The 15711-nt window shown below is 36.4% G+C and overlaps 1 protein-coding gene across 1 annotated transcript; it reads left to right on the top strand.

Annotated features, from left to right (window-relative positions):
• On the top strand, positions 1-13791 carry ankrd2 (ankyrin repeat domain 2 (stretch responsive muscle)). Its single transcript, XM_087279729.1, has 9 exons — positions 1-443; positions 559-657; positions 5066-5209; positions 5355-5459; positions 6861-6959; positions 7543-7641; positions 7731-7829; positions 7915-8013; positions 11526-13791. The coding sequence occupies exons 1-9, from the start codon at positions 375-377 to the stop codon at positions 11622-11624; spliced, it is 912 nt and encodes a 303-aa protein (XP_087135855.1). The 5' UTR covers positions 1-374; the 3' UTR covers positions 11625-13791.
• Positions 13792-15711: the final 1920 nt, after the last annotated feature.

A 15711-nucleotide genomic window follows, 5' to 3' on the forward strand; every position in this document is an offset into this window, starting at 1 on the left:
GTTGTTCCTGAATGCCGTTCAGCGATTGGTCTTTGTTTGTTAAGAGGCATTCTTTGAAACTAGTTATGAGGTATCACTTGACACTAATGAAAGACTTATAAATAACATAATTGCCAAAACAGGAGGCTAAACGGGCCGTGATTCTTGTAAAAATGGCCTGAACACTGAACATTGAGCTCATGGATAGCAGCGGGCTGCGTTTTTGTGTTGGGTCCAGAAGCTTCTGTCCACAGCTGTCACACTGGGCCTGACTTGGCTTTACATTCCTGCTGTGAGCTATAAGACCTGTTCAGATCTCAGTACAGTAGATCTGCTCTGCTTTTAACAGCACCATTGGTTTTTGAGTCAAGGTATTATTATTATTCTTTGTCATAATGGATGAAAACATCCTGTGGGCGACGGCTGTGGTGGACAGAAGAGCAGCTCTTGATAAACGTGAGGAGGTATGAGATTTAAAATGGATTTACTGATTATTTTGATTATTGTTTGCATGTATTAGATGTTGGACATGCTTGTGTGGAAAAAGTTTGTATGTTCACTTTTGTTGACATTGCATAGAAGCGTCGAGCTCGGGCTCGGAAGTTGGGGATTTTGGTTGTGGATGCGGGAGCCGAAGGAGGGAATGTATCTGTCAATCAAAGTCTTGCAGATATTCAGGTGAGTGGAAAAATGTTTGAGATAATTTTGAGGAAACACTTCTGTTGTCTGTCACTTTTTGTTAACTATAGCAGTCATTACACTACAAGTGTCTAAACAGAGTTTTATTTTCTTTCAATTTTATTCTAAATAATCCTTGTCCACTTTAAAGGAACTTTTGTAGAGTGAAAAGCTTTTTCAGTGTAAGTAGTAGTAACTATTAGTAAACCGTCTGTTCAATATCTGGTACACTGTAAAAGTTCCACACAGGCATGTAGGACAATTAGCACTCAAAAATGACATTTGTTGCTTGTTCAAACTACTTATTTAAAATGAGCTGAAACAACACAATTCTTAATTGTTTTAGGGACAACTTAATTGTTTATGTTCAATTCACTTAAATTTGTAAAAAAAAATAAACCTAAGTTAGCTTAATTCCTTCAGGTTGTACCAACGCAAATCAATTGTGTTGAACCCAGCATTTTTTACAGTATTTAACTTATTCGTTTTTACCAAATATAAGTGAATCGTACATAAAACAATTAAGTTGTCTCCCCTTCAAAAAAAACTTGTTTCAGTTTATTGTGTATTGGCCACTTTATTAGGTACACCTGACTAGTACCAGGTTGGACCTCCTTTTGCCTTCAGAACTGCCTTAATCCTTTGTGGCGTGGATTCAACAAGATACTAGGAAAGTTCTTCAGAGATTTTGGTCCATATTGACATGATAGCATCACATCCATGATGCGAATCTCCTGTTCCACCACGTCCCAAAGGTGCTCTATTGTACTGACGTCTGGTGACTGTGGAGGCCATTTAAGTACAGTGAACTCATTGTGAAGTTTAAGAAACCAGTCTGAGATGATTCGTGCTTTATGACATGATGCGTTATCTGATAGCCATCAGAAGATGGTACACTGTGGTCATAAAGGATCGGACATGGTCAGCAACAATACTCAGGTAGGCTGTCATGTTGACATGATGCTCAATTGGTATTAATGGGTCTAAAGTGTGCCAAGAAAACATCCCCCACACCATTACACCACCACCACCAGCCTGAACCATTGATACATGACAGGATGGATCCATGCTTTTATGTTGATGATGCCAAATTCTGACCCTATCATCCGCAGCAGCAGAAATCTAAACTCATCAAACCAGGCAACGTTTTTCCAAACTTCTGTTGTACAATTTTGGTGAGCCTGTGCGAACTGTAGCCTCAGTTTCCTGTTCTTAGCTGACAAGAGCGGCACCCGGTGTGGTCTTCTGCTGCTGTTTCCATCCGCCTCAAGGTTTAACGTGTTGTGCATTCAGAGGTTCTCTTCTGCAGACCTCGGTTGTAACGGGTGGTTATTTGAGTTACTGTTGCCTTTCTATCAGCTGGAACCAGTCTGGCCATTCTCCTCTGACCTTTAGCATCATCAAGGCATTTTCACCCACACAACTGCCACTCACTGGATATTTTCTTTTTTTCTGACCATTCTCTGTAAACCCAAGATATGGTTGTGCGTAAAAATCCCAGTAGATCTACAGTTTCTGAAATACTCAGACCTGCCTATGTGGCACCAACAACTTTGCCACGTTCAAAGTCACTTAAATCACCTTTCTTCCCCATTCTGATGCTCGATTTGAACTGCAGCAGATCGTCTTGACCATGTCTACATGCGTTGAGTTGCTGCCATGTGATTGGCTGATTAGAAATTTGTGTTAACGAGCAGTTGGACAGGTGTACCTAATAAAGTGGCCAGTGAGTGTTTTTAGCGTAAAAGTTGACGTTTTGAGTAAAACTTTTTGATGTATGCTAAACAGACATTTTTAACCTTTAACATTGCAAGTAAAGTTTTGGATTGTCAATGTCCCTTTTAAAAGCATAATATGAATGTTTTCTTTTTTCATTAAAATATCCAAAAAACACTCCAACAGTTATATTTTTTGTTGATGTTACACAATTATTTCAAAGAATGCTCAAATCCAGAGAAATAATCCATATTTAATTAGTGATACAGACTGTGTTGACATGGTAGTCACACACCATCAATTTTATAAAAAACAGGAAAGCCTAGAAAATTTAAGTGGATTGAACATAAAAATTGGATTTTTAAGTAAATCTCAAAAATTGTGTTGTTTCTGCTCATTTTAAATAAGTTGTTTGAACAAACAGCAAACATTTTTTGTGAGTGTATGCTGTGTGTTTTATCAGAACACAAAGAGCACATTGTAACCGAATCATTGAATGTATTTAGTATGATAAAACAGTGCTGCTTCTTCTCCACTTGATCACAATATCTAAAGTGTAACATGCAAATAAAGGACAAGCAAATGTAATTCTTGAAGCATAACAGATCATTGCATCTTTGCATGTTTATAATTCTAGAGCTTCTGCTAGCATTGAATGAAATGAGCTCTTTCTGTGTCTGGGATGAATATTGCATGAATTTGGCTTAAAACTCACAGCTCAACGTAGAAAATTAAGAGGTCAACCTTGTAAAACACTGGACTGTACTACAGACAAAGCCAGACAATTAGCTCTAAAAGTAATCTTAAACGTTTATTTTAACGAAAAATGAAAATTCTGTTCATCTTTAATACACAAATTAAGATATTTTAGATGAATCCTGAGAGCTGTCTGATCCTCCATAGACAGCAAGTGTTTTGAGATGTTCAAAGTCCAGAAAAAGAACCAGAAACATTGTCAAAACATGCCACTTGATTTCAGTGTACTGTAATCAAACAGTACGAAGCTTTAAGCTTTGTGGGGCAAAACAAAATTGTAAATATGACTTTATTCGCCTACATCTTCTTTCTGGCATCAAGTCATGTGCAGGTTTATTGTGGGCAGTATGATGTATTGCCATTAGAGTTAGCAGCGATAACACAAGCAACATATTGCTGTAGTAAATGCACAATTGGATCTGATGTGGAAAACACTGGCAATCAAAGTTGATTTTTGGCAAACAAAAGTGTTCTTGGAGCTTCATCTGCTGAACCACGTAGAGTTGAACCACTAAAGTAACATGGACAATATTTTTGGTTCCTTTTCTGAACTTTGACTATCTACAGCAGATGACACAAAGTAGGGCCCGTGAGCCAAAGTTAGCCCTTGGTAACCTTTGATTTGGCCCATCACATCATCTGAAAAGAGAGGGAGAATGATAGGAAGGTGGTTGGGGCGACTGCCTTGAACAGAGATTGTCATTTCAAATTTAACGTAACCTTTTGATTCTTTGTTTTCTTGCTGAGCCACAAAAAAGCCAACTGAAATGAAATGATTCAACTAAATGTTGTAAATGAATCAGACTTCTGATATGTAAATACTGTCACTTGATAGATAGAGGACAATGCATAAGACATCTGCAAGCAAATCAAGGTAAAGTAGGAGCAGCTTGACTCAGCATTGAACTCCATTGTGTTATATATGGGATTGTTTGTTTTTACTGTAATAAGTTCATTATAAAATCTTTAAAATGATACTGCATTAGATAATAGGATGAAGAGTAACTGTTCTAGTTATTGTTAAATATTACAGAGTAAATTAGGAAATCACCCATGGCAAATTTAATATACCGTATATTTAATGTTTTAGTATATATTTGGCCCATGCACAATCCTCAATCAAGTTTGTGTTTTGGCCCTTTATAGGAAAAAGTTTGGTCACCCCTGATCTAACAACTGTTTTGGTAAATGGAGGATGAGGGAGTTCTCAGATTTCATCTGAATGACATGAGGATGAATGACATGAGGATGAGTAATTAATAACAGAGATTAAATTTTTTGGTTAATAGTCATGTGATTTTTCTTCTTTTAGTCTTTCTGTTGCTCAATGAGTAGAGCGTAGGACTACCAAAAAAATTATTTGCTTTGATTCAAGGGATTGTGTAAATTCAACAGAATATATCGCTTGAAATATTTATTGCTTTGGACAAAAGCATCTGCCAAAAGCACACATTTATTCGTTCTTTAATTTTTCGTCGGCCCCACCACAGCGGTAGGAATTGCCAACTATTCTGGCATTTTTTTAGCGGATGCCCTTCTGGTCTCAACCCAGTACTGGGAAACACCCATACATGGCCAGTTTAAATCACAGAGTGCATTTAGCGCACGTCTTTGGACATTGGGGGAAACCGGAGCACCCGGAGGAAACCCACGCAAACATGGGGAGAACATGCAAACTCCACACAGAAATGCCAACTGACCCAGCCGAGGCTCGAACCAGCAAAACTTCTTGCCGGTTCACTTGAACACTAACACTAGATGTTAATGTAAAGTTGCAGTACGACACTTTTATTTATTGTTATTTGGAGGAAATTATCTAGATTGCATAATAACAAGCACAGTATGTGAGCATGATTTCTACTTAAATGATAAGCTGTGTATTGTTGTAAAAATACTCCATGTATACAGCAAAGAGATGTTTTGATTGTGCACACAGGATGAAGAACGAGTGAGGAAGATCTCCTCTGATCTGAGGCGTGAGATTGTTGATCTAGGAGGCGCAGAGAACATTATTGAGCTGCGCACCAAGAAGAAGATTAAGAACAAGACAACACTTTTCAAAGACATAACGAATGTTTCTGTAAGAACGAAACATCTGTAGTTCAGTTATTACTGTGACATTCAAAACTGGATATATTGTAAATATTACAGATTATTACTAAACTGAACTAGACTGAAGACCTGCTTTTTAAACCTTCTAAATTAACCTCTGTGGTGTTTGTCAGGGAGCTGTGGAGCAAGAGGAGTTTTTAAAAGCAGCAGCTCAGGGAAAGATGGAAGTAGTGGAAAGGTTTCTGGACGATGGGGGAGATCCAAACACCTGTGATGAGGTGCATCATGCCAGAAATTATACATGGAAAAATATTTCTGCTAAATTATTGCAAACAATTTATATGGGCTGAATTTAAACAAATGAATTAAATTTAGTAATGTTCAACGTAATTTGCTTGTTTAAATTCAGCCCAAATTTATTGTTTACCACCATTTAGCTTAAAAAAATGTGTAAATCCAAAGAATCATCTTTGAATGTTTTGTTTTAGTGTAGTACATGTTCTGTCCATTGGTGTTTTATTTACCTGTATTCAGGGCCTGCCCGTGGCATAAGCAGTATAGGCCAATGCTAAGGGTGCTGTACATCCAGGGGGGCGCCAGAAATGAGCGCGGTTAAGTTGGTTTTGTTTTCGGTATTCCTGACACGTTCAGTGATAGACGGCAATAACTCAAAAACCTTTTACCCTAAAAAGATCTAAAGTGTGTTTCCTACAAAAGGCAAAGCTATGTTTCACAGCTGTCTTTTTCTTTTTTTCCGCTCAACATTACGACCACTGCGTTCACCCGGGATGGGAGCGGAGCGGAGGTCTTAGTAAGGGACCGTCAGAAAAGTTTTTTTTTTTTTCGTTTTTTTTTTTTGGGCTCCGTCCTGCGTGTTTTATTTTCAACACAACTAATTTTCTCTTAAATGAGCACAAACAGTTACTAAAGTAGTCGAATGCTTCATTATAGATCTGTGCATTCTTACAATAACACCTCTGTTATTAAACAAAACACAATGAGAGATTCATTTGCTGCTCTTCACTAAATAACGATAGTGACTTTAATCAATATGCAAATACAATTAAAAGTGAAGTAGATTTTATAGCTTTATTTAATTTCTGTATAGGCCATCAATTTTAATAGGCTAAACCTTTTATTTTGTTGTCAATATTTTCTAATGTTTGCTATATATTCTATAATTTGAAGCTATTTGTTGTCCCATATTTTTTACATCCAACGTTGGACAGATTGCTAATCAATAAATAGCTATAGTGCTATCAGTTAGTTTTGACGTCAGCTAATGTTATGGAAGGACATAGATGTTATGGAAAATAGTTATAGTAATAGTAATGTAACTACCCCATCATTCCTTCCTCAAACAAATGCATAAATATTAAATCTATTCAGCATTAATGTTAATTGCATTGGCATATTTATCTGACGTTTTCCCAGCTTGTAGTAGTCGATCAAAAAGCTATTTAGTTTCTTATGACTATACAGTGGAATTCACTGCGATGTGACAGGGCGCCACCTGAAATCTTGCCTAGGGTGCTAAATTGCTTAGGGCCGGGCCTGCCTGTATTTATTTAAGTTGATGTAATAGTTTAAAACTAAATGAAAATAGTTGGCCAGAGTAACTTTGACCTGGTGATGAATTTCTCGAACATTTCTGTTTTGTTTTTGTTTTGTTGCTTTAGTTCAGGAAAACAGCACTGCATCGAGCTGCTTTGCAAAATCATACTAAAATAGTGGAAAAATTACTGGACAAAGGAGCTGACATCAATTTTAAAGACAGGGTGAGATCATGACAAATGTTTATAAAGTGAATTAATTTCCGTAACTGTTTTTTTGCACTTTTGCAATATGCACTGCTTGTAATGTGCTTCTTTGTTTTTTGCTTTTCCGTTTCACTAGATAGATGGATGGATTTCACTGGATAGATGTTATGGATTTTATTCATATTTTAGTTCATAGTTTTAATTGTTATATTTATTGATTATTAATTTTAAAGGGATAGTTCACCCAAAAATGAAAATTCACTCACTGTTTACTCTCCCTCAAGTGGTTCCACATTTTTTTTTTACTAAACTTAAAAGAAGACATTAAAGAAGATAAGAAAAAACTAAACTCCAACAGAAGGGTGAAAAATAACTATCCTTTAACTATTTCAGTAATTTTGTCATTTTATTATTTTTGTATGAATTTATCTTGTATGATATATTTGAATTATTTATGTTTATTTTGTATTATTTTATTTTATTTAGTATTATTTCAGTATATTTATTAAACTGTAATAATATTTTGCATTAATTAATTTAAGTAAAACATGTTTGGTTGGGTTTGTTTATCAACTATGCTCCTGTTTTGTCATTGGTTTAGCTGGACTGCAGGGCTGTGCATTGGGCTTGCAGAGGTGGAAGTCTCTCAGCATTAACAGTTCTTCAGGACAGAGGAGCAGACATCAACGTCAGAGACAAAGTAATGATGCTTTTATGTGAAACACTGCATGATATGTAAGAAGAAACATGTTTAGTAACAGATAATATCCCTTTTTATCTGCCACTCAGCTGCTCAGCTCACCTTTACATGTGGCCACAAGAACGGGTCACAGCGATGTGGTGCAACATCTTTTAGACAACGGAATCAATATTAATGCCAAGGATTGGGTAACTGATGTATAATTCAAGAGCAAAACAAATATGCAGATTATAATCCAGTTTAATCATTTGAAAAAACAATTGTCTGTTAAAGGAAGGAGACACGGCTCTACATGACGCTGTCAGATTAAATCGATATAAAATTGTCAAACAGCTCATCCTGGCAGGAGCCGATATGCAGATCAAGAATGCTGTAAGTACTGCAGAACATATCAGTTAAGATGCAAGTAATGTTAATTATTACATAATTATCTAGCAGATTTTGAGATGTAATGTTAGTTATCATCACATCATATCCAGTCTTTTATTCATGGGGGTAAATTACAGTTAACAATGGGGGTGTGTCCAGAAGTCTCCATATTAATAAGACACTTAAAGAGCCCCTATTATGCCTTAAAAAGGGTCATATTTTTGGTTTTGTGGGTCTCCAACAACAGGCTGATATGCATGCAAGGTGAAAAAACATTTTCATTGTCTTTTAATATGCATTTATTTTTACCTAATTCATTTAATTATCCCAACAACTCTCATATGATTCGTTCAGCGATGCATAGTGCCCAAACACCTCCTTAGTGCGATGCTAATCTGGGCTGATTGGTCTGATGACCCAGTCTATTGTGATTGGTCGACTGCATTCAGCGTGAGACCGAGAGAAAGGCCCACCACGGCTTATTAACAGTTTTGAGGTAGTCAGAGTGTGTGTGTGAGTTCAATGCTGGAGTGCATTAAAGCAATGCAGTTTAACACCAGTTAGACAGTTTTAGATGTGATATGAGAATAAAAAGAGTTAACCAGATACAGTACAAGCGGTTACAAGTAACAAAACACAATTAAATACATCATTTGCAAGCTAGAGAAAACAGGGAGGCAACCATTTTAATCACACTTACACTTGTGAAATGGAGGAAGAAACTGAAGAAATCCTCGGATAAGGGGGGGCATGTCCTTCTGTCCCCTTCCCCCACCCCCCGAGATTTACCCCGTGTTTATGTTGCACAGGCATATTTTTGGCAATAACCAAAAAAATACATTGCATGGGTAAAAATGATAGATTTCTTTTTAAATCATTAAATAATTTGAATAAATTTCCCCACACAAGTCCAAGGACATGTGGTACTGGTGAATTGGGTAGGCTAAATTATCTGTAGTGTATGTGTTGTGTGTGAATGAGTGTTAATGGATGTTTCCCAATAATGGGTTGCGGCTGGAAGGGCATCCGCTGTGTAAAACATATGCTGGATAAGTTGGAAGTTCATTCCACTGTGGTAACCCCAGATTAATAAACATACTAAGCTGAAAGAAAATGAATGAATGAATTTGAAAAAAGTAATGATCATGTTCCATGAAGATGAGAGCTGTAAATATATCAAAATTCAATTTTTACTCAAACAAATTTTTTTAACTCTCAGGTTCAGTATTTTGAAATAGTTCTTGTTTTATCTACACAAACCAAGCATCAATAAAAAGCTTATTTATTTTTAGCTTATATTAACTTTCAGATGATGTATACACAGTGTTGGGGAAGTTTCTTTTGAATGTAATCCATTACAATATTGAATCACTCCCCAAAAAAGTAACTAGTTGCATTACTTTTTATGGTAAGTAAAGTGTTAACGTTACTTTTAAGTTACTTTTAGGTTACCTGGATGAGGCTTGATCTCTTTCAGAAGTTCCAGGGGCTTCTTTTTTTTTATTTTATTTTTTTTATGTATTAGATGAATTTTGCAATTAACAAAGCACTGTATAAACTACGCTTTCCTTCACCTAAAAAAAGACACAAAAATTAATAATTTAGGATGATGGTATCTTATAATAACGTCTTGAACCCAGAGCCATACATGCCGTAAATACAGATTAATTAAAGTTTGAAGCAATGTGTTTTGCTACTTTCGTACTTTTGGCTTATTCGTTTGGTAAAATCACTGTCAATTGAGACCATTCCCTTTCCTTTTCTTTGATGCGTTCAAGATAATGAGAACATTTCCATTGTCGAGATGTAAGCCAAAGCCATCTTCATTTCTGTCACGGAGCAAATTCTCTCATTAAATGCTTGATTCAACATGACTACGTTGAGCTCGTTGCCATTTTGCAATTTGTCTTGTTTCTCATCACATTTGTTTACATGTTTCATGTAGACTGTTTTTTTTTTTTTGGTCCCGCTTTATATTACGTGTCCCTAACTACTATGTACTTACATCAAAAAAATAAATACAATGTACTTACTGTGTTTATTATGTATTTAAGAACACTTGTGTTGCTTTTGAGTTGGGATAGAGGTTGGGTGATGAACAGGTTTGGTGGCATGGGTAGGTTTAAGGGTGGGTTAAGGTGTAAGGGATGGTCAACAGTGTATTTACTAATGTTATTACAAAAGTTAATTACAGATGTAATTACATACAGGTATTTAATCAAGCATAAGTACACAGTAAATACATGTATTTAATACAATAAGTACATTGTAACAAACTATTAATTCCTTTGTAAGTATATATTAGTTAAGGCCACTTAATATAAAGTGGGACCTTTTTTTTCTTTTTCTGAAAGTCACTTAAAGGAATAGTACACCCAAAAATGAAAGCCCCCTGTTAATCTACTCACCCACAGGTCATCCAAGATATAGGTGACTATTTTGTTTTTCTTCAGTAGAATATTAAAGAAGCTTTTGAGTCTTTTGAGATTAAAAATAAGCACATACAAACGGGTCCAAGTCAATAGTGATGGCTCCTAAAGACACGCTGCGATCTCGTGAAGTAAAATGATCAGTCTGTGTAAGAAATTTGCGAATGTAGTCCGATTAGTCCTGTCACTTTAATGATAAACGCAATTTTTAGCTATCCCTTTAAGTTAAATGCAATCACCAAGCTATACATGTTAACCTGAGCAAACATGTCAGGAAATCAAAAGCTAAGACTACAAAATGAGCACTTAAAACTGGATGCTCTGTTTTTTTTTTATTACTTAATATAAAAGATAAGATACATTATCTAATGTTGCTCTCATAATGGCTATGAAAAATGATATTCAGGCTCAAACAATTTTTATATTATGCAAAACACATCAGCGTCCTGTTCATCTTTCATTTTTAAGTCTTGGAAATTTAGTTTGTTAATCAGGGAAAGTCAGGAAATTTGACATTTGGATGAAAATGCACCACTAGCAGTGCACTTTCCTACCTTCACCTTCTCCTGAAGGTCCACGTCCCCTCCAGGACCCTCCAATCAGGGTGGGAGCACCCCCTTGTGGTGCCATTGCAGAGAGGCTATAAGTCACTTTCTAAAACCATGTTCCACACTGGTGTAATGATCTTCCTATTCCCACATGGACTGTGGATTCACTGGTATCATTCAAACAGCAACTAAAATCCCATCTCTTCCGAGAACACCTGAACTCTGGTGAATAAAACTAAGACCACCTATAGAAGGTGGTCTCCCCCCCATATAAAAAAGCTTACTCTAGCACTAAATTCTCTGAGAACAAACAAGTTACTTTATATAGCTCGCACTTCTTGTGTGTATTATCTCTTCTTATTGAATCCCTGAATGCCTCCTCAATTTTAAGTTGCTTTGGACAAAATCGTCTGCTAATTGACTAAATGTCAATGTTAAAGTGGGAACCTTGCGTAGTATCCCAGTTTAAAATATGAGATACTTAAGATTGCTCTTTGTAATCCACATACTGTATAAACTCTTCATGCATGTGTTTCAGGGGGGCATTACAGCCACTGAACAAGTGAAACAATGGCAGTTTGACACTAAAGAGACACTGGAGAAGCTGGAGCAGATGAAGGAGGTTGGTCTGGCCTGACAAACACTTGGGGATGCACTGGATTTATCAGAGTTTCAGTGAGCAGGTGCACTGACAAAGAACAACACCAGCTCTGTCTGAGTAACTGTTTACTTTCTGGCTCCATTAGTGTTGAACAGGTCTCATCAGTATACAAATAGAACCAGGATGCAAATGATTGTTATATACAGTTGAAGTCAAAATGAATAGCCCGTCTGTGCAATTTTGTGCTGTTTAACACCCCCCCCCCCCCACAAATTTCTAATAACTTATTTCTTTTGATGACTGTACATAATATTTTACTAGTTATTTTGCAAGATTGTTGTTCTCAGCTTGATTTGCAAAGGCTTAACTAGGTTCATTAGGTTATAAGACTTAAAGGTGCTGTATGTAAGTTTTTGACTCTACTAAAGCATAAAGGTACCATTATATGTTTGCAGATATTTCAGAAACATGCTAAGTGGGCATTCTTGTTTATCTGAAAAACAATGCTATAGTCAGTTATTTTGCTTTGAACATGTCTGTTATGTGATTCTTTTAACCCACCCACTGCCACTTTAGCCAATTTTATTTCAGCACCCAGGGTTGCCTTTTTGGAAAACCACATATTTCATTCATTAGTTCAGAATGGCTCTCAAAGTCCATGACCAAAATGTGACCCCTGGTGGATAGGAGCAGACTCTGAAATGAGATGCAGATTCAGAGTTCCACATGAGGTTATTAATTAGCAAATAATATAAATATTGTGAACGTGAACATTAGGTGAGCAGGTTACATTGTAACCACATGTCCTAACAACACGCTACATGACAAGGTTTGCAGTGATAATCAGTTGGGCTGTTTGCACCAGACGAAACATGACAGAAATGTAAATCGAATTAATACATATTAAACCTCTTTAACATTATCAAACGTAGATGCTGAATCACTGATATGTGTTGGTTTACATTATTTCACAGTTCTAAAGTTTGCTTTATTTTTTAAGATCTGAGGTGAACTATCTACTGCTGCTTTCAGTAGTAAGGCAATAAAAGTCATGTAAAATGGCATTCAAACTCACATTGTTAAGCATGTAACACTGAATAAAGCACATGAGGTGTACCTGAGGTGACCATTGTTATCAAGTTTTTTTGTTGTTCAGCTGCAAAAAAATAGAAACCATTTCTAAAATATGAAACCCAGGTGTTGGTTACGACAAAAACTCTTTTTTTTAATTAAAATATTCCATCTATTGCGTGCCGATGCTTTTTATTTAGAACATGATTTGAAGAGCTCCTATTTTGCATTATAGAGGGTCATATTTTGCTTGTGGGGGTCTCCAACAACAGGCTGATATACATGCAAGGCCAAAAAACACTTTCATTGTCTTATAATATGCATTTATTTTTGCCTAATTATCCCAGCAACTCCCATATGATTGGTTCACCAATTCATTTGTTCTCGAATCCCTCCTTAGCGTGATGCTAATCTGCGCTGATTGGTCCAATTACACAGTCTATTTCGATTGGTCAGCGTAAGACATGAAGAGAAAGAGGACGTGAGAGAAATGCCCACCATGGCTTATCAACATTGTTGAAGTAGTCAGAGTGCAGAGTGTATGTGTGAGCCCAATGCAGAAGTGCATTAAACCAATGCAGTTTAACACCAGCATATTGCTCTATTCTTAACCATAAGTTAAAACAGTAACACACATTCAGTATCAATCCACACAGTGGCAAAGGCTGAACTAATTTGAAACCTGACCACTGCACGTGTAGAAACAGTTGATGGTGGACATAGCTACGACAAACGGCTGGATCGTGAGCTTTCCAATGCATTTAAATCTGTAAACATAGTGGCAGTACAAGCCGCGTCGAGTATTTACAAGTGACAAAACACAAATAAATACATCATTTGAAAGCTAAAGAAAACAAGGAGGCAACCATTTCAATCACACTTACTTACACTTGTGAAATGGAGGAAGAAACTGATCCATGAAATGTGTACTGTGAAGTTCCTGTCAAGCTCTGACAAAGTCCCATGCATGAAAAGTCTTTTCTGATCCTTCCTTTAACAAAGAGCTGACGAATCTCCTGTTGTAAGCTTGTAGATTGCTGAAGCACTAGTCAGAAAAATAATGGGAACACAGCACAAGGCTGGGGCTATGATGTTGAGGTATTTTTGCAAAAATAAACTTCAACCTCTGACACTTCACAGCCTCATCTTTGGGTAGGGAAAATAACACTAACTTTTCCTCACACTTCAGAGCTCAGTGTCTCAATCTAGCAAACTGCGCTTGCATGTGTTTTCATCTAATAATGCAATACCTACTTCAACCACTTGGGGTCAAACTTACATATTGCACCTTTAGTTTAAGACTTACTTTAGAAAAGATGTTATAGAATACTGTGATCATTTCCTTGCTCTGTTAAACAACACTTGGGAAATAAAAGAAAAGAAAAAAATAATAAAAATGTCACAGGGGCGGCTAATAATTTTGCTTTCAACTCAAATGTAAATATACTGTAGATATGATTTGTTTTAGTTCAGATGATCTAATAATTTACAGTATTATAAATATTTCAACTGGTGAATAATTCAGTATGCTTATTATTGTATATTAATGTTGCATGTATAATTATACACTATTTAAGTGTAACCTAAGAACATGTGGTTAGTGCATTATATCCTAATAGTTCCATGTTAAGGCCCTTGGCACTAAGAGAATATTGGCTCTTAAAAATAAAGGTATTATCATATATTAGCATTTTTATGTACTTTCTAGTCTTATATTTCCAAAATTATCTTTATGTTAATAAAAAAGGGGGTTCACAATTTCTTTTAGGGTTTTTTCAAATCTTTTTTCTAATATTATAATGTTATTAAACTTAAGGAACTCCTAAATTGCTGCTTAATAATATTTATTAAGGTGCCATAGTAGCTAGCTTTCAGAACATGCACTTTGGAAGTACTAATAAACAGCCAATATTTTAATAACAGGCCAGTAATAAGCTACTACTTAACAGTGAGAATTGGTACTTAAACTAAAACCATTTTACCAAAAATAGTTCTTTTAAGAAATGTTTACTAATAGGTTATTTGAGGAACCCAAATTGCTCTGTTCTGTACAAGCCTTTAGTAAGAACTGTTAAATATTTGCTTCTCGCATATGCAGTGCATGTTGTTCATCGCATAATTTTGATATGAATCATGTTTAATGTTATAGTTGTGTCAGTGGTTTGCTGTGCCAGTACAGACTCACTGCAGCGCATAGTTTCCTGATACATAATCTGTGCCTATTATATAATGATCGCCCAACAAAAAGAGACCCAAAGCAAACATTAGCCTCAATGTACATTGTGATTGTGAATGAACAATCCAGCCCTTTTATCTTTGTAGTGTGTGTTTTTCTGCTGTATTAGATGTAACCCTGATCTTTTGGCCTGGTGTCATGAAGGGTTGCCCTGATAAAAACATCAGTTGTTCTCTGATTAGAAAGCTATAGTCACACACTGCAGTGGTTTCACTGAGCAGCTGGAGAACTGGACAAGCGCCCTGCCAATATTTATGATAATATAACAGGATACATACACTCAGCGGCCACTTTATTAGGTACACCTTACTAGTACTGGGTTGGACCCCTTTTTGCCTTCAGAACTGCCTTATTCTTCGTGGCATAGATTCAGCGAGGTACTGGAAATATTCCTCAGAGATTTTGGTCCATATTGACATGATAGCATCCCACAGTTTATGCGGATTTGTTGGCTACACATCCATGTAAATCTCCCATTCCACCACACCCCAAAGGTGCTCTATTGGATTGAGAACTGGTGACTGTGGAGGCCATTTTTGTACAGTGAACTCATTGTCATGTTCAAGAAACCAGTCTGAGATGATTCACACTTTATGACATGGTGCGTTATCTTGCTGAAAGTAGCCATCAGAAGATGAGTACACTGTGGTCAAAAAGGGATGGACATGGTCAGCAACAATACTCAGGTAAATTGTGGTGTTGACATGATGCTCAATTGGTACTAATGGGCCCAAAGTGTGCCAAGAAAATATCCCCCACACCATTACACCTCCACCACCAGACTGAACCATTGATACAAGGGGGGATGTTGTTGTT

This window comes from Danio rerio, chromosome 13, assembly GCF_052040795.2.
Source record: "Danio rerio strain M-AB ecotype USA chromosome 13, GRCz13ab, whole genome shotgun sequence".
NCBI lineage: Eukaryota > Metazoa > Chordata > Actinopteri > Cypriniformes > Danionidae > Danio > Danio rerio.